Raw genomic sequence first — 20,338 nt, forward strand, 5'->3', positions numbered from 1 at the left:
GTAAGAGTGTCTTCTGCCTGTGGGTCTACCTAGTGTTTGGATGTCTTCTACTTGGGTAAGTGTAGATATCTCAGTAGAGATAGGTAAGCCTCTGGGACTTTATAGAGGTTTGAGTAAAAAGATTCTTTTAATAGTAAGAAGATTCTTTAAATAGAAGAGTTATGTACACTGAAACCTCTGCAGTAGAATCCACATTGTTTGTGTGCTTAGGCCCCAAAGGTTATATCCTGGGAGGTGGAGGCTCAAAACTCTTATTTCCATTGTATTTACTTCCTTGTCTGTCAAGAAGAAGATAGAAAAAGTTAGGAGTCAAGATGACGTAGACATTATGGATATCAGCTTACTGGTTTGCTCAGCCCTTGATCTTCCTATGATCCAATTTTTTTTTTTTTCTGTATCTGTCTTGTCCATAATTTATCTGCTTGTCTGCTTCTCTTGCTTTCTAGCCCATTTTGACAACTGTGGCTTTATGATAAGCTTCAAAGTCAGGGAGTGTAAGTCCTCCCACTTTGTTTTTCTTTTTTAGAGTGTCTTTAGCAATTCGAGGCATCTTCCCTTTCCAAATAAATTTGATAACTAGCTTTTCCAAGTCTGCAAAGTAGGTTGTTGGAATTTTGATTGGGATTGCATTGAATCTGTAGATGAGTTTGGGTAGAATTGACATCTTAATGACATTTAGCCTTTCTATCCATGAACATGGAATATTTTTCCATCTTTTAAGGTCCCCTTCTATTTCTTTTAGTAGAGTTATGTAGTTTTCTTTGTATAGGTCTTTTACATCTTTGGTTAAGTTTATTCCTAGGTACTTGATTTTTTTAGTTGCTATTGAAAATGGTATCTTTTTCTTGAGTGTTTCTTCAGTTTGTTCATTTCTAGCATATAGAGACATTACTGACTTATGTGCATTAATCTTGTATCCTCTAGCCCATTTTGAAGGCCGGAGGTGAACTACATGAGCCAAGTGAGAGGGAGCAGCTCCGAACAGTTCTAAAGAGACTGGGAAAGCTCAGGTGCATGCGTGAGGTAAGAGCCCAAGGACAGCATCTCCTCCCTGCAATCTCAGGTCAATGTCTTTCTGTTCTTCCTTTCCATTTCTCTTCCTCCACCCCTGTAGGCCTCCTAATTCTATGGTATCTTAGGTCAGAAAGCTGGCTCCTGCTTTTCCAGGTCTCCTGAATTCATTAATAGCTCTTTAATTTCTTTCTCCTCTCCAGAAGTTATTTTCCTCTCTTCTCCCTTTTGTTCATACCACTCTCTTTAGTGTGATAAAGAGGATCCCAGTAACCTGACTGTGATGAACTTTATCATTACAGGGTGTTTGATATTGGGGTGGGGTTGGAGCACAGACCAAGGAGGAAGCTCTGATTCAGAGCAGGTACACAGTTATAGTTTATGGAATGATGACTAAAGTGATCTGTATCCATGCTTGAACATAGATGGAATGGCTGTAGATAGAACGGCTGTTGGGCAAGGGACAAAGAAAGATGGTACCAATGGGAAATGTTGGGGAGGGTCTAGTGACATCCGAGAGTCTATTTATATGATGTGGTGGTGGGTGCTTTGTGGCTGTTTAGAAATTTAGGGATCATGCCAAAAGATGTGAAATTATAGTTATGCCTTTGTCCTGTGCTCAGAGTTGCTCTAGTAGCTTTACCAGCATCATGGGATATCTGTACCATGTCAGAAAATGTGGCAAAGAGGCTGCAGAGCTGGAGAAAATGACCCTGAAATGTCATCACTGTGGAAAGCCATATAGATCGAAGGCTGGACTTGCCTATCACCTGAGGTCAGAGCATGGGCCTGTGAGTACTGATTACTTTCCAGACCCTGTTTGGGGTTGTATTCTCTGGTCACTGCTTATCCCTATATCTTCCCATACATCTTTGGTTCCTTATTTGTGTCTCCTTTTAGTCTTTGAATGCTTTTATTTTCTCTTCTTTGTTCTTCTCTTATTTCTGCTTTTTAAACATTGTTAAGTTATATAAATCAAAGTTTAAAATATTGTCTGGGCTAGAAGTAAATTCGTTATTATATTTTTAAAACTAAAGGCATTCCTCCTTAGCTAAAATTTTTGTGAGAGTCGGTCCAGACCTATTTATTCCTTTATTCCAATTTTTTTTTGTCTTGACTTTTTTACCCTGATTATATTTTCAGGCTCCCCCATCTTGTGTTTTGTTTTAATATACAGTTGTTTTTTAGAGTCAAGTTTATTAAGGTATAATTTATATATAGTAATATTATAAGAGTTTTTACAACCACATATAGTCCTGCAACCGCCACCATAATCAAGATATAGAACCATTTGATCACCCCCCAAAATTCCCCTGTGTCCCTTTGGAGTCAGCCCCTCTCCCTCCCTCCAGCCTCTGGCAACTACTGATACATTTTCTATCCCTATAGTTTTGCCTTTTCCAGACTGTCATACAAATGGAATCATACAGTATGTTGCTTTTTGAGTCTGGCTTCTTTCTCTTAGCGTAGTGCATATGAGAGTCATCCATGTGTTGTGTATATCATTAGTTTATTCCTTTTTATATCTAAATATTATCCCACTGTGTGGATGTTTAGTTTGTTTATCCATTTACCAGTCGAAGAATGTCTAGGTTGTTTCCAGTTTTTGACAATTAAGAATAAAACTGCTATAAACATTCATATAAGGTTTTTGTGAGAAAAAAAAGTCTTTATTTCTCTTGAGTACTTAAGTCAGGAATGGGATTGCTGGGTCATATGGAAAATGTATGTTTAACTTCATAAGAAACTGTTGAACCGTTTTCCAAAGTAGCTGTGCCAATTTGCATTTTCACCAGCGAAGTATGAGAACTTCAGTTGTTCTGAATCCTTGCTGGCACTTGGTGTTGTCAGGTTTTTTTCTTTTCTGTTCTTTCTTTCTTTTTTAATTTTTAAGCCATTCTAATTTTGAAAAATTTATTTTAATTTTAGTCTGCATTTCTCTATGACTGATGATGTTGCCCATCTTTTCATATGCTTATTGCCATTCCTATATCTTTTTTAGTGAAGTATCTGTTCAAATCCTTTGTTCATTAAAAAAATTTCTTTTAAAACTTTGTTGTGGTCTTATTATTGAGGTTTTTTTTTCTTAGAACAGTGGTGGGTTTACAGAACAATCATGTATAAAATACAGGATTTGCATATCCCACCTTATTAACACTTGCATTGGTGTGGAACCTTTGTTAAAATTGATGATAGCACATTTTTATTATTGTACTGTTAACGCAGGTCCATGGTTTAACTTAGAGTTCACTGTATAGTGTAGTTCCATGGATTTAAAAAAAAAAATTTATTCTGTTACCATATGTACAATCTAATATTTCCCTTTTAATCACATTCAGATATATTTTGGTGCTTTTAATTACATTCACAATGTTGTGCTACCATCATACCAAAACATTTCCATCATTCCAAATAGGACCCCAGTACATTTTGAGCCTTAACTTCCCATTCTCTATCCACCCCCCCAACCCCTGGTAACCTATATTCTGAATTCTGACTCTATGAATTTGTTTGTTCTAATTGTTTCAAATCAGTGAGATCATGCAATATTTGTCCTTTAGTGTCTGGCTTATTTCATACAACATGGTGTCTTCAAGGTTCGTCCATGTTACCACATGTATCAAGGACTTCGTTACTGAGTTTTGAACATTTTCTTTTATGTTTTCGATCAAGACTTTTATCTGGTTTGTTTTGCACATATTTTTTCCCAGTCTGTGGCTTGTCTTTTAAAATATTTTTTATAGTGTCTTTCAAAGAGCAGAAGTTTTTAGATTTTGATAAAGTTCAATTTATCTTTTTTTTCTTTTATGGATAATGATTTTGTTGTTAGAGCTAAGAAATCTTTGCTAACCTAATGTGTTACTATCTGTTTCTGCTATAACAAATCAATGCAAACTTAGAGGCGTTTTTTAAAACAGGACAGATTTATTTTCTCTCAGTTGTTTAGGTCAGAAGTCCAAGTACAGCATGGCTCAACTGTTTCCTCTGTTTAGAGTCTCACCAGGTTGAAATCAGAGTGTCACCAGAGCTGCATTCCCTTCTGAAATTTCAAAGGGAGAATTTTTTTTCAGGTTCATTCCGGTTGTTGGAAGAATTCAGTCCCAGCCGGTTGTAAGATCTTCTTTCCTTGCTGACTGTAGGCTGGGGGTTGTTCTCAGCTTTCAGCCTGAGGCTGCCTGCATTCCCTGGCTCATGGCCCCCTTTATCGTCAGTGGCAGGCTGAGTCTCTGTAATGCTGTGAATATCTCTTGCTGCTTCTTCCATCACATCTTTCTTACCTAAATCAACCAATTACAGACTTGAATTACATTTACAAAATACTTTCACAGCAACACCTAAATTAGTGTTTGAATAACTGGTGACTGTAGCCAGCCAAGTTGATGCATAAGAAAACCGTGACACCCAGGATCATAAAAATTTTCTCCCATGATTTCTTCTGGAAGTTTTATAGTTTTAGGTTTTATATTTAGGGTTATAGTAATTTTGATTTAATTTTTATATATGGTGTGAAGTGTGGGTTGAGGTTCATTATTTTGCATATGGATGGTGTCTTGACTTGTTAACCACTTTCACTTATTAGAACAGAGCAGATTTTGTCCTGCTAATAGGGTTTTTTTTTTTTTTTAATCAGTAAAATATGCATTAATATGGTGGAGTTTGCCTTTTGTGGTTAGCTAGCCAGTAAATAGCTCTTTTGACATTTAGAGCAGGAAGGACAGCTTTTAATCGCTGGCTCTGACTGAAGCCACTTACCAAGCCTGTTTTTTTTGCTGTGTCTCATTCTTGCAGATCTTCTTTCCAGAGTCAGGACAGACAGAGTGCTTAAAGGAGATGAGTCTGGAGCCAAAGAGTGGGGGCCGAGTTCAGCGGCGTTCTGCGAAGATTGCTGTATACCACCTGCAGGAGCTGGCCACTGCTGAACTGGCCAAAGAATGGCCTAAGAGGAAGGTACATCAGGACCTGGTACCTGATGATCGCAAGGTAAGATAGAAGCTGTGTTAATTTTTGAACTGTTATATCCATTTGGTGCTTACTGTATACAGAAAAGTAAATGCACTTGAGTGAGTACATGATAAGCTATATTTTGTTTCCTTATCCTTGGATAGGGACTTTGTCTAATCCAGCTTCATTGTTTGGATTCAAGTAGGTCCTGGGAAGATAGTTTCAGAAATTCCTTAAGGAGCCCTCTCATATCTGGACTACTTTCAGAGGGAACCCAAATTCCCAGATTAGTTTGCTTAGTCTTTGCCCAGTTTTTTCCACTGTTAGTTCATAGGTGGTAGTTTATGTCTAGCTTAGATAAGTGGTTTCAATTTGTTCTTTATAGTAGCAGAAATCATGCTCACCCACATTTATTTCCCCTGTAGAAGAGCTTAAGTGAAATACCAGTATATAAAATCAGTAAAAATGAAGTTGCTCTGAATAACTGGGGGTAATGAGCCCCAAGCCTCGTCTACTTGGTCTTGTCCTTGATACTCTTACCTTTCCCCTAGGTGCTCTCAAGTGTACTTCTGAGGGGTGCAGAACTCTGTATGAAAACCACTGTTTTGGAATCGATCAAGGGAAGGGACATTATTTGGCTAGCAGGAACCAAAGGACCTATGGCACAGGGTAGTCATGGCAAGAGGGTGGGGGGCTCTATGGTAAGGGCCAAGATCAGAGCTAACCACCTATTACCATCCGGGATGGCAAAAAGAATAGTTTAGATTTTGTTTGGGGCTTTGACCCATGTGAGAGGAACGTTAGTTAAGTCTTATAAGAAAATTAGGTCAAATCCTAGAAGTTAACATTAAATCTCTTCTTCAACCTAAAAATCGGTCCTACTGGTGTTAAAGGAGTTGGATCCTATTTTTGAATATCAGAGCATCCTTTCTTGTTTCAGACTTATTTTGACACTTGTTGCCTGCTGCAGGCTAAAGTACGTGGCTATCTAAATGCAGTTTTAATTTGAATGTTGGATATTGATATGTATCTTATGATACTACATTGGGTTGCTTTCACTGTGCATGGTACATGGTTGGGAATTGGAAATAAATATTTACTAACTCACTGATAAGGCTATTTTATAGTCTTATCTTGTAGAGACTTTCCTAAAAATCATAACAAAATTATATTTTTGACAGTATATGAGCCAATTTTAACTTTTTTAAACAGATAATTCTCATGGTTCAAAAATCAAAATAATGATAGACATTGAGATATCTCACTTTCATCCTGTCCTTGTTCTATCCTGTCCCCATGGGTCACCATTCTTGCTATTTTCTTGTGTACCCTTCCAGTGTTCCCTGATGCAAATACAAGCAATATGAATATATCTGCTTATTTTTAGCTTCTTATTTTGACATAATTTTAGACTTAACAATACAGTGCCAAAATAATGTATAGTTCCCATATATTCTTCACCTACCTTCCCCTGATGTCAAATCTTATGTATCTATACCACAATACATTTATGGAAACCAGGAAATTAATCTTGATACAATATTATTAGCTAGTCTACAGACCTTATTTGAATTTTTCCAGTTTTCTTACTAACACCGGGTTTCTGGATTCTGACAGGACCACATTTTATTTTGTTATTGTGTCTCCTTAGTTTCCTCTAATCTATTACAATTCCCCTATCTTTCTTTGTCTCTCATGTCCTGGATGCTTTTGGAGAGGACTGGCTGTTATTTTGTAGAATTGTTTGTTGTTTTCTTAAGATGAGAATGAATGTTATGTGTTTTGAGGCAGAATTTCACTGAAGCAATACTGGCCCTTCTTCATGCAGCATGTCAGGAGGTGTATATGTTGTTGATAGGACTTTTTACTCATGATGATAACTTTGATCACTTGGTTAGGGTGTGTCTTCCAGGTTTCTCCATGTTAGAATTAAATTTTACCCTTTTTAATTAGTGAATATTTTGTGGGGATATTCTTTGAGACTATGAACATATCCTGTTTCTCATCATACTTGTACCCACTTATTTTAGCCTCCATTGATGAGTCTTGCCTGCAGTAATTATTGTAGTGTTTATCTAAGGATGATTTTCTGTTTCTATCATTTCTTCTAAAAATATGAATTGGAATTCTGTGAAAAAGAGCTGTCTTCTGTTCATTTATTCATTCACTTACTTATATCAGTATGTACTCATGAGTATTTCATTCTATGGGTTATCATCCAATGCTATTATTATTTAATTTTTTTGCTCAAATTGTCCAAGATTTGGCTATTGAGAGCTCTTTCAAGTGAACTCTTGAGTCCTTTCAGTGTGTCCCTATCATTTTTTTGAGCATTTTCTTTTAATTTTGTCAACATAAGATATCATAGGCTCGTTATTTTGGACTTTTGCTGCCCAACCCTGGAATCAGCCATTTCTCTTAAGAACAGATTCCTTTCATTGGAGAATATATTTAGAAACCAAGATCTGGGTGCTAAGTCATACTGGAGTGTAATTGCTTCTAGGCCCTCTTGGTGGATAGAGCTAGGATAAGCACATTTGTCTATTCATGCATGCATACATACACATCTGTATTTTATGTCTCTTCTCTCTATATAGTAAAGGCCATGGGTATCTTCAATTCTACTCCAACACCACAAGGTTGATTCCAGCCTTTCTCTTTATTTGTAACTGCTTTTTAAAAAATGAGAATCCTGACTGTCATTATCCATAATATATTTACATACTTGCTCAGTCCTAGGATACACGACATAAAGTGGTCTCTGGATTGCTAACCCATTTGCCTGTAAAAATCAAATTTGCTAACGAGAGTACAATATTTGAGTATAGTTCTTTTTTGTTTTTAACCTTAGAGTATATAGTAAAAACTCTGTTTTCCAAAATGATTTAGGTTGGGTTTTTTCCCCCACCTCTTTCATTGTGTTGTTCATTTGTAATAGTTGAGTTTATCTGCTAATCTTTTTACATTTTGGGTCCCCTCTACATCCTATTTACTTTAAATTATTCATTTTTTTTTGGGTGTGTGTGTAGCAATACCATGATTCTAAAAGTCAAACATATACAAAAAAGTATTCAGAGAAATGTCACTGCCCCCTTAGCCCAATGACCCCATTCCCATTCCCCTTTTCTTTCTATCCTGTTCCACCCCCACCCCCTGCCCCAAAGATAACCAGACTCATTAGTTTCTGGGTTATCCTTCCTGTATTTTCTTATATCCCCTTCTTTCTTACTGGAGATACTTTTTTGCACTCTCCTTTATTTCACTTAACGGTAACCCTGGAAATCAATTCATGTGAGTTCGTGGAGATGATTCTGATTCTGATTCTTGTTTTGTGGCTGCGTGGTACTTGTATGGATATAACCATAGTTTATATAATTGTTTATTGCATGAACATAATAGTTTACATAAGTAATCCCCATCACTATGAAAGGGTTTTAGAAGAACCCTTTTACACCAGTCTCAGAAGAGAGTAAGTGCTTATAAATAAGGCCAGCTCTGTGCTTTGATTTCTTTTATAGACTTACCAGAGGTTCTCTGAGCTGCCTCTCTTCTCCCATTATCTCTACCGGCTTTGGTTTTGTTTCTCTGTCTCAGAGAATCTGCTTCTCTTCAGACACTTCCATTGTTGAAACAGAAGGATTATTAACTCACCAGAAATATAGCTGTTAACCATGGTGGACTTTGCAAGAACTGCCTCTCGCAGGTGCTATCCCTTCTCTGGAAAATACAATTGTAGTAATAAGGAGAGACTAACATCAAAGGATGTAAGAGGAAATGCTAGGAATGATTCTACTGTTGTAATATCAACAAAGATTATGTGTTTGTTCAATATAAATATATGTAGGTGAGTAGAAGGTTAGAATGAATATGAATGCATATTTGTCTCTCATTTTAAAAAATTCTATATACTGTATATAATGCTGTTACTGACTTTTTTTAAAAAACTGTAAATGAAGTGTTATCTGCAAGTCTCCTGTCCTCTGTTAAGAACCAAGCTCTTCCAACACTAAATAATAGATAATTATATTTAAAACCAGGATCAGGAACTTGAGCTGGTCTGACATCCTGTAATTCTTTTATATGTGAAAACGTACTTATGGAACTCCAGAATTACATGGCCTGAAGTACTGGATATGAAGCTTTGGGGATTTTGGATGGGAATTGGATTCCTCTAATAAAATGTTTTTTGTCTTGTAGTTGAAGTATACTCGCCCTGGGTTACCTACGTTCAGCCAGGAAGTGCTGCACAAATGGAAGGCAGAGGTCAAGAAGTACCACCGCATTCAGTGTCCTAACAAGGTGATTCTTTCTTACTCTTTTATTCAGTAGATGTTTATCAGGTGTCTGCTGTTGTTTCAGTTACTCATTGCTCTGTGACAAGTCCTCAAACCTTAGTGGCTTAAAACAACAATTACTTTATTTGTTCATAATTCTGTAGATGAATAATTTTGTCAGAGCTCAGCAGGGCAGTCCTGCTCTATAAGGCATCAGCTGGGACACCTCATGGGGATGAATTCAGCTGGGAGCTCAGATGGGACTGGAATATCCAAGATGACTTCTCTGCAGCTATATTCAGCTGGGAGCTTGACTCTTCACATGGCCTTGCTCTCTGTCAGGGTACATGGCAGCTGACTTCCACAAGAGAGTGGTCCAAGCATGTGAAAGCAGAAGCTAAAGATACATTAAGGCCTAACCTCAGAAATTACACAGACTCACTTCCATAGCATTCTGTTGGTCATAGACGTCACAGGGCTAACCCAGATTCAAGGGGAGGGATAATAAATTCCACTTTAGAGTGGCAGGGAATTTGCAGCCATCTTTGATCAACCACAGCTGTATATGCAGTGCTTTGGTGAGGAGTAGCTATAAACAAAATAGGAGACACGTTTGCACTTAAAGAAAGCAGACTTTTTTTTCCCCTAGCTGTGTAATTTTCTGTATTTCTCTAAACATCAGAGAAATACCAGGGAGGGGATAGTTTAAGGTTTTCTAAGCAATTGTACCATTTGCTCGTCTTTTTTTTTTTTTTTTTTCTTTTTCTTTTTCTTTACTTTTCCTTCCTACTTTCATGGGTTATATATGTGTGATGGTTTGAAGTTGTGTGTACCCAGAAAAGATCGTACTCTTAAATTTAATCTATTCCTGTGGGTGTGGACTCATTGTAAATAGGATCTTTTGGTGAGTAGGATCTTAACTTAAACTGAGATGTGACCCACCTCATTCAGAGTGGGTGTCAGTCCTCTTACTGGAGTCCTTTATAAGAGAGGATAAAGGACAGACAGAAGCTCATATACACAAAAAGCCCCAGAGAAGCTGTGGGAGGAAGCCACTGAAGCCAGAAGGTGGAAGCTGCAAAACCCAGGAGAGAAGGAAGAGACCAGCAGTCGTCACCATGTGCCTGGTCATGTGACAGAGGAGCTGAGGATCACTGGTAACTGGTTTTCAGGGAGAAGCAATCGCCCATTGATGCCTTGATTTGGATGTTTTCACAGCCCAAGAACCTTAAGCTTTTAAGTTAGTAACACCTCATTGTAAAAGCTGACACATTCCTGGTATGTTGCATTTTACCAGCTTTAGCAAACCAAAACAGATTTTGGTACCAGAAGAGTGGGGTGCTGAGATTGCAAATACCAAAAATGCTGGAATGGCTTTATAAATGGAAGGAGAAGATTCTGGAAGAATTGATAGATGTTTGATAGGCAAGGCGTAGATTGCTTTGAAGAGACTGTTGGTAGAGAAGCTTTAGACAAAAATGATGAATGTGTCATTGCAAACTGAAGAAATCTGATCCTCTTTTTAAAGTGGTAGAGAATTTGGCAAAATTGAGTCCCAATGTCAGATAGAAGGCAGAATTTGAAAATGATGGGCTTGGACATTTAGCTGAGGAGATTTCCAAACTAAAGTGGAAAGTTCAGCCTGGCTTCTCCTTTCAGCTTATAGTAAAATGTGAGAGGAAAGGGATAAGCTGAGAACTGAGCTTTTGGGTACAAAGAAACCAGAAATTGATGGTTTAGAAAATTCTAAGCTTCTGGAAAGCGAGTGCCCAGAGAATAGTACCCCATGTGAGGATTTAACTGTACATGGATCCAGTCAGCCATTTCAGTGCAAGTCAGGATTGGAAATGTAGTTATCCAGAAAGGATTTGTGAAAAGTCCTTTTGTCTGACAGTTGGGACCCCTGTGTACTGCATGTGAAACTGACAAGTTTTTTTGAACTCTGTATGAAAGAGTTCACCACTGCTGCTTGGACTCAAAGGGACAGAAAAGGGACAGATTGAAGGAAAAATGACTTCAAAGGCAGGACCATGGAAGCTGAGGTCTGGAGCAAAGACATCTTCTTGGGCCAAGAAGCTCTGGAGCTTGTAGGTGGTGGGGGCCTTCCTTCCTGTTGTTCAGGAAGAGTGCTGCTGCACCAGGCTTCAGAGAGGGTGGAGCACATTCCCCAGAGATTGGGGAGAATCTGGCCATCACCCCCTGTTCTGAGGGGTTTGAGCCTGTACCCTGGAGATCACAGAGTCCAGCCATCACCATGATGCTTGGGGGGGGGGGGGGGCTCGAGTTTGGCTACCACCCCGATGCTTGAGGTGGGTGAACCCTAGAGTTCTGCCATCACCCCAATGCTTGGAGATGTTGGAGCGCTCACCCCAGTGTATGGAGAGAGCAGGGCCAGGGTGCAAGCCCTTGGAAAGGGTAGGGCTGTGGCTCTATAAAGTACCGATTGCCGTTCTATAGATGACTCAGACCTTGAAGTCTAATGAATTTGCCCTTCAGGTTTTTGGAACTGTTTGGTAACTGTTTGGGAACTGTAATCCGTGTTTTGTTTCCAATTTCTCCCTATGGTAACAGGAACATTTATCCTATGACCATCCCTCCTTTTTATATGGGAAGCAGCTAACTCTTTCAAAGTTTCACAGGTTCACAGCAGGAGGGGAATTTTGCCCTAAGACAGACCACACCTGTAACTGATTTTGATGAGATTTTATACTTAATGCTGTTACTCAAATGATTTAAGGCTTTTGAGATACTGTAATAGAATGAATGTATTTTGCATATGGGATCCAGAGGGTGGAGTATTATGGTTTGAAGCTGTATATACTCTAGAAAGATCATATTCTTAAATTTAATCTATTCTGGTGGGTGTGGACCTGTAAGTAGGATCTTTTGGTGAGTAGGATCTTAACTTAAACTGAGATGTGACCCACCTCATTCAGAGTGGGTGTTAATCCTATTGCTGGAGTCCTTTATAAGAGGATAAAAGACAGACAGACGCTCCCCAAAAGAGAGAGAGAGAGAAGGAGGGAGGGAAGAAAAGGAAAGGGAAGAGAAAGGAAGCCCCCAGAGAAGCTGAGGGAGGAAGCCACTGAAGCCAGAAGGTGGAAGCAGTGAAACCTGAGAGAGAAGGGTGAAACCAGCAGACATTGCCGTGTGCCTGATCATGTGACAGAGGAGCTGAGGATCACTGGTAGCTGGTTTTCAGGGGGAAAGCATTGCCTGTTAATGCCTTGATTTGGATGTTTTCACAGCCTAAGAACCTTAAGCTTGTAAGTTAATAAATTCTCATTGTAAAAGCTGACCCATTCTGGTATGTTGTATTTCATCAGCTTTAGCAAACCAAAACAATGTAGATTTTGAGTATGTATGGTTTGTTGTGTTATTTATTGGTCTTCTTCCTCCAGATTTACAGCTAGTCAGTGAAAATGGCCGGATTGCCAAGAGAATGATGATTGTCTTCACATTATTTCTCCTTCTCTTTTCCAGGGTTGTGAGGCTGTCTACAGTAGTGTATCTGGCCTTAAAGCTCACCTGGGCTCTTGTCCTTTGGTTTGTAACTTTCTGAACTTAATATCTTAATATGTGCTCTAAAATAGTCTGAGAATTCAGTTTAGGTGAATAGCTAGTTGTGCTATTTACTATTTTCTTCAGAGGCTGGTTTAATTTTTTATGTCCTATAGATCCTTGGTCTATTATCGGATTGGATGTCAGGGCACATCCAGACTCAGAAATGGCCCACGTGGTCATAAATCTTAATTTATTAAAGGAGTTTGGAGAAAAATATATCAGTTCCGAATCCTAACCAGAGATTTAGCTCCTTCTACTTGAGCCTGTCCTATATTGGGCCTGCTCTGACTTAATTGGACCTTAAACTTTCTAGAATCAATTGCCGTGCACTTACTTGGATTGGTAAACGCCTCAGAACTATACTGGCCTCGAGGGGTTTAAAGTGGGATAAGGTGTCACGCTAGTAGCCATTCACCTCACTGAGTCATTTCCGTGTTGACCCAGATGTCTTAAAAACCCACCAGCCATGGAATTGCTGCCACTTGCCAATCCCACTCAGAAGTATCTCCTCACATAAAATGAGCACCCTGGAATCCTGAAGCTTTTGGAGGGGAGAGAAGGCAATAAAAGAGTTGTAGGCATCCAAACTGTATCTTTCCAGGAATGCTTAGGACTTTCTCATCTATATCCTGGGTTCTGAGTCCTTAAACTAGGTGTCATGGATGATATTCTTCTAATTCTGGATTTCCAAGACACTCTTTGCAGCACTGGATTATGGTGGGAAGACTTGCACGTTGGTGCCTCTGGGGAACTTGGGGAGTTGATTCTTTTAGGGAAGGAATGAAGAGAACCTAAAAGTGAACTGAAAGAGACATAGAAAGGTAGGGAAATCTGGTGTGCTAATACTAAAAATAGGAGAACTTTGGGTCATGTTGAAAGTGGGGTGAATGTTTGGTACAGAACTGTTTTAGGATAGGTTTCTGTTGTCGATAGTCTGTTCAAGTGTGGTGCCCCTAAATACATTGCCTTTTAGGATCTTTATCCTTCTTTCTTTTGCTGAGGTAGAATCCCCTTTTTTCATCTTTAACAGTCCCTGCACATGACCCTGGTATGTGTTCCTGAATTTACCAACATTCTCTTTTCTTTCTCTCTTCAAAATAGGGAAACTTTGTGGCTGGCAAATACAAGTGTCTTCTGTGTCAGAAAGAGTTTGTGTCGGAGAGCGGTGTCAAGTACCACATCAATTCTGTCCACGCTGAGGTGAGGCCCCTGCTCTCCCCTGTGGTAGTTGCCATCCTGTGGACCCTGTGTGTGCGCCCACCAGAGAGCTGGGCTCTGTCCTGTCTTTGTGGGCTAGGATTGAACAGAAAAGTAACTCTAAAGCAGTTCCCAGAGACACTGAAATTAAAAGAAAATGCTCCTAAAGTTAGATGTATAATTATATTTTTTTGCCAAATCATTTGAAAGCATTGTGATTGTGAGCATCCTTGAGTTCTTCTAATTCTCTTAAATCCAGTTAAATCAGGCATTCAGGACCCAGGTTGAGTTTATACCTTTGGATTCTTATTTCACAGTGATTTTTATGTGTCTACCTTTTCAATCATTCTGATGTTACCCAGCATCCTGTTTCTAGTGCTGTTTAAAATATTGTATAAAAACAGATATAAAGGACATTATTTAGACAATTGGGGACGTTTGAATATTGACTGTATTAAATAACATTATTGCGTCAATGTTAACATTCCCAAGCATGATAATTTGTAGTTATGCAGGAGAATGCCTTTGTTCTTAGGCAGATATGTGCTGAGGTATTTAGGGATGAAGTATTGTGATATTTGTAATTCACTTGCAAATGGTTCATCAAAACGTGGAAGGAAGGAATAAAGGAAAGAAAGAAAGAGAAGAGAGAGATTAATAATAATAAATCTAGGTAAAGGATATATGGATGTTGATTGAGTTATTGCAGCATTTTTGAAGGTTTATAAATTTTCAAAATTAAAAAAATAAGGAAAAATACTCTAACAATTTTTTGAAGCTCAGGAGGTCAAGTTTTCTCTTGAGGGAAAGTTTTTTAGTAATACAGATGAACAGGGAAATTGCTGATTATATAATTAAATACTCTTAGGGCAAAAGCTCAAGGAGTAGAGTGTGCATTCTTTTGGAATATCTTAACTGCAAAAAGGGTATATTGCCTGAAGAGGAAAATACAGGGAGTACCTTCAGCTATTCTCTGCCCTCAAATTTAATAGTTCTTAACAATGCGGCTTTAATAGTTTCATCAGATGTGGTTCCTGTTGCTTTAGTGGTTTAAGCTTTGGAAATCTCTTTTCCAGAATTAGGTTTTTTCCTCTGGAAGGAAAGCAGTCATATCTTTTGTATACAGTGTACCTTTTAATTCCTCAGGAATATTTGAAAGATAACTGTCTCCAGATAAAATCTGGCCTTTTTATAGTTAACTTGTTTCTCTAGTTTCTTCTGAAAAAATTGGAACCAACAAAATTATTTCTCTTAGTTTGGGGCTAGCTCCCAAGCATTTGTCCAATGATTTATACCTATATTTATGGATTTTAGGTGGTGGTAAAACAAGGGGGAGACCCATTTTTTCCTCCCTCCCTCACATTTTCTCACACTGCTCTTTTTTTGTTAATTACTGAAAATTTCAAACACATGAAACTAGGCTGGTATAATGAACCCAATGTACATGTCAGCCAGCTTCAACGGTCTTCAGAATATGGCCAATTTTGTTTCATCTGTTAACTCCACTCACTTTTCTTCTCCCGTACAGGTTAATTTTAAAGCAAATACCACATATTTCAGCTGTAAATGCTTCAGTATGTATCTCTAAAAACTAACAATTTTTAAAAACATGCAACCACAGCCATCATTTCACCTGAAGAAATGAACAGTGATTCATTTCACTGATTCAGTGAATACAATAACAGTAATATTGTTATTTAAATTTCTCTGTCTCATATTTTTTTCAGAGGTGGTTAGTTCAAGTTAGGATTTAAAGAATATCTACATATTGTGTTTGTTTTAATCGAGTCATGTTATCCAATAGAAATGTAACATGAGCCATGTATATAATTTAAATGTTTCTAGTAGCCACACTAAAAAATAGAAAACAGGTGAAATTAATTTTAATAATATATTTTATTTAGTACAGTGTATCCAAAATATTCCTTTAAACATGTAATCAGAAAATTATCAGTGAGCTATTTTAGATTTTTTTCATAGTGTCTTTGAAATTTAATGTGTAGTTTTCATTGAAAACATATCTCAATTTGTACTAGCCACATTTCAAGAGCTCATTGGCTAAATGTGGCTAGTGGCTATCTCACTGGATAACACAGACGTAAAAGTTAGCTGCCCCCCCCACCCTTTTTTTTCTTTGCCATTTGTTTGATGAGGAATCTGGGTCATAAGTGACACATCATTACCCTCATTCTGGATTTCACTGATTGCATCCCTATGGCATTGTTCCTCTATCACTGGTATTGCCTAGATCTAGAAGATCAATCACTTAGTTAAATTCAACTTCTTTTATTATTATTTGTCAAGACTACTTCATAATTGGGTTCCATGCTCCCTGTCACTTAGTTTTTTTAAGACTGCAGCTTAGGTTAAGTAATTTGCCCATGATCGCATAGTTAGGAACAGAGTGGGATTTGTACCCAAGCAGTTTGGCTACAAATTCATGCTCTTAACCGCTACACTGTCAGGAAATAAAAATCTCCTATGGCTTAATGTTTTACATCTCATGAAGAGGTTTCTTCAGAAGGAGATAAATGAGTGGAATGATGCTAAGGAAACAGTATTTTTAGACCATATAGTATCCAGAATCATGTGTTACACAATAAATGCTTATAATAACTGCTCTCTACTGAATTTCTCCAACTTGAAATAGAGGTCTAAGCTGTAGTTCCATATCTGTTTCTTCCTTAATGTGTTCTGCCTTAACTGTGCCTTTTTTATTCTTTCCACACCCCTGCCTTGTACTCTCTACTATGTCTTTGGACATTTCTATTTTGCCTCTCTAGGATTGGTTCGTTGTAAACCCAACGACGACCAAAAGCTTTGAAAAGCTGATGAAGATTAAGCAGCGGCAGCAAGAAGAAGAAAAGCGGAGGCAGCAGAACAGGAGCAGAAGGACTCTGAGAAGGCGGCAGCAGCCTGGCATTGAGCTTCCTGAGTCAGAGCTGAGTCTTAGAGTAGGGAAGGATCAGAGGAAGAATAATGAGGAACTGGCAGTGTCGACCTCCTCTAAGGAACCAGAGCAGGAGCCAGTGACCGTACATTTCCAGAAAGTAAGGCCCCCAAAGACTAATCATAAACGAGGAAGGAAATAGGCAGGCAGTGAGAGAGCACTCCTAGGAGAGTGGCTGTGATGCCGTTGTCACGGGAACCTGTGCTGGGGGGACTGAGTCATGGGGCTGAGTGGAGAGAAGTCTACTCCTTCAGCTGTTTGTTTAAGGCTGTGACTTCCTCAGCTCCTTCCTCCTGTGTAAATGTCCCTGTTTTCCCTCCTTATTCACTTTCTCCCCTTTTCTGGCAGGTTTTCCTGCTGTTCCTCATGGTGCCCTCTTGTTTTTCTGATTCTTACCTTTTCCAAAGTTCTCCCTCTTAAGGCCAACTGTGGTCCCCTCTCGCCCTGTACAAGATTAACAAACCTGTTTTCCTTCCTGGGGAGTAGAATGTTCTTGGAAGCTTCATTGATTTAGTAGCCACTCCATCACCTAGCTTATAAAAACAATTCCAAACTAATTTTTTAAATCATAACTGATTTATCATTTTGTATTTGTGATATAAGAAGGCTAGAAGCTAGAACTGTTGTCACTTATGTAATAGGGTTGCCCTCTCTCCTTGGGAAACAGACTTTATGGAGGCTGTTTGTCCTCTCAATATGATTTTAGGATTGAAAGTAAGAACATGGATTTAGGATGAAAGAGCTAGAACCTCCCTTCTCTATATACTGGGAAATGTTTTGTTTGTACTAAGTAGCAGTGACTAGACCCACAGGCATGAAAAAGCAGGCTTTAGAGTAATGTGTCCCAAACATTAAAATGACTGGAAAGAAAAAGTAGAAGCAGCAATAAATACTATCCTAACTGGAGCTGGAGGCCACCTCGGTTGCTCTGAACTGTGCCATCCAGAAGCTTGCTTCTGCTCCCTTGGTTTTAATGATTGAGAATGTTTTGATGTTTTGACACAGTATCCTGCTCCTGGTTATGCCACCAAGATTGGCAGCCGAGGTCACTTTCCTTCTCCCCTGGACTTGACCTCCCTTGCTAGTCTACACTGCCTGAGTCCTCATCCCTCCCTCTAGCCATCCTCTTGTCTCTGAATTTTCTGAGTGTTGCCCTTCCATGGAGTTCTATCCTTTCTATATCTTGAGACCTTGACACCAGATGTAGATATTTGTCTGGAGCTGGAAAGAAAAATTCATTCTTAATTCATTCTTTATCCCTACCTGGTCATGTCAGATGGACTGTTTCTCTTTGAGGCTGGCTTTCTCTAGAGCGTTGGCTCTGTTGTAGTGTTTCTGATTCTCTTCCCCCTTTTTCATAAATATTAGTCTTATATATTCTTGCCTATTTTTGTGGCATATGCTATGTAGAAGTAAGTAAGGGACCCTTAACTCTGTTGTGGACAGGTATCACCTTTTCAAATTCTGAAAGGCTATTTCAACTCTAACTCTCTGTTCTTCTCTGTGCTCCTCCAATAGCTTTAAAGTGTGGGCTTTTTTGAAGACCACTTTCATACAAGGGAGCTACAAAACCTGATATGGATACTGCCAGTATAGGTCGTTTTGATTGAAACAAGTGGAGGAGATGGCATATTCACACTGCATTCTCAAAAAGGCAATTGCAACCTTAAAGTCCTTTCAGTAGATAAGGATTGCCAGGGAAGAGAAATGAAGAAGCTTTGTTAATTTCTGGTAAGACTTGGGGAATGTTTGGCAGTGACAAAAGAAATAAATGACTCTTGGTTAGAATGATGTTTCTAGTTGTTTATTGACTCTGGCCTGCAAATGACTCCTTGTTGACACAGTGTCTCGGGGATAAGAAGATGGCTAGGGATGGGTATGAGTTTGAAATAAGTTCCAAATGTAGCTCCCTGGACTCTGTGCTGGTTAAAATGAATAATTTGAAGGAAATTTGCTCATGCTCTATATTGTTTATGGATACAAACATGTACATTTGAGTGTACATACACACAAACACATAATAAAGTAAAAGCATGAAAACATGCACAGGAATGATACACACCAGATTTGAGTATCCAGAGGGATTTCAACTGAATTTGAAATTTCATTTATCTTAAGGTGGATAGTGAGTTTGTTATAGTTTCTGTTTTTTTTTCTATGTCTGAAAAATATCCCATTTTAAAAAGCAATTCACACAATTCTTTAAAGGGAACACTTTATACATTTTACTTCTGCTTGATCTTAACCTTTGGTTTTCCCTCAACCTATAGCCTGTTCTTCCCCATGTATTCCCCTCTTCAGCAGACAGCACCACTGTTCATCCAGATGCTTGGGCCACGAACGTATTTCCTTGACACCTCTCTCTAGCAGTTCTCATAGGAATCCATCAGCAAATCCTGTCTGTCACCAAATAAATTAGATCCCCAATCTGTTTATTTCTTCCATCCTAGTCCAGAACATCATCACCTCTTGCTTAGACGATAGCAATAACTTCTACTTTTTATTGATTTAGGAACATTCTCCACATAGCGGCCAGAGTGAGTTTTTAAAAATGTAAATCAGACCTCATTCAGCAGCTAAAAGCTTAATGGCTTCCCACTGTACTCAGAATTAAAACCTTTTACCAACAAGGCCCTCTGTGCCAACTTGACTAGCCTTATTTCGACCCCACCCCTGTTGTCTGACCATTTCCCAATCACACTTTTTGCCATCTTGACCTTTCTGTTATTATAAGGTGAGAAAGTTATTCCCACTTGGAGCCTTTGTACTCACTGTTACCTCTGCCCGGAATGGTTTCCTGTTTTTGCCCTGTGGGCTTCAGCTTTTTGGGTCTCAGCATAAATTTCACCTCAGAGGTCTTTTCCATCTCATGTCACTTTCTACAACATCACCCTTTTTATTCTCCAAGGCAGACAAAAAAGTAGGTTCTGAAGATCTTAGTTGGCCATCCTGCTGCTCACTGGGAGGTATGGATTTCAAAGTACATTATCAGATATAATTCACTCTTTAGAGTCCTTCAGCTTTCAGAGGACTCATTCTGAAAGGAACAGAGACTAGCAGCCCACCATATCCATGGTCTGGGATGACAGGAAGTAAAAATAAACTGACATCAGACAGAAATTACCACTCCTGAATTACGTAATCTGACCCACAATGGCGGGAGGGGAATTATAGCAGAACAGTAACAGTCCAGGATCACTCCTCCTTCCCGGCTCTGTTGGCCTTAGTTACATATATAGCCTAGGGAACTTGCAGCCACGGAGAGCAGGACCTTAAATTCGCCTTGGAGACTGTTCTAGTTCGCTAATGCTGCTGGAATGCAAAACACCAGAGATGGACTGACTTTTACAAAAGGGGGTTTATTTGGTCACACAGTTACAGTCTTAAGGCGATAAAGTGT

General features: G+C 38.8%; 1 protein-coding gene across 5 annotated transcripts in view; it reads left to right on the plus strand.

Annotated features, from left to right (window-relative positions):
- The window catches only part of ZNF512 (zinc finger protein 512), a 31,067-nt gene extending 12,338 nt beyond the window's left edge, over positions 1–18,729 (plus strand). For 4 of the 5 annotated variants that reach the window (XM_037813430.1, XM_037813434.1, XM_037813431.1 and 1 more), the window contains 7 exons: positions 925–1,023; positions 1,635–1,802; positions 4,801–4,992; positions 9,151–9,252; positions 12,711–12,773; positions 13,893–13,991; positions 16,772–18,729. In XM_037813430.1, the coding sequence (XP_037669358.1) occupies positions 925–1,023; positions 1,635–1,802; positions 4,801–4,992; positions 9,151–9,252; positions 12,711–12,773; positions 13,893–13,991; positions 16,772–17,080 (1,032 nt within the window). In that variant the 3' untranslated portion in view covers positions 17,081–18,729. The remainder of the gene's footprint in view (positions 1–924; positions 1,024–1,634; positions 1,803–4,800; positions 4,993–9,150; positions 9,253–12,710; positions 12,774–13,892; positions 13,992–16,771) is intronic. The other variant, XM_037813432.1, reaches the window with a different exon arrangement.
- Positions 18,730–20,338: the final 1,609 nt, after the last annotated feature.

This window comes from Choloepus didactylus, chromosome 20 (genome assembly GCF_015220235.1).
Source record: "Choloepus didactylus isolate mChoDid1 chromosome 20, mChoDid1.pri, whole genome shotgun sequence".
Taxonomy (NCBI): domain Eukaryota; kingdom Metazoa; phylum Chordata; class Mammalia; order Pilosa; family Megalonychidae; genus Choloepus; species Choloepus didactylus.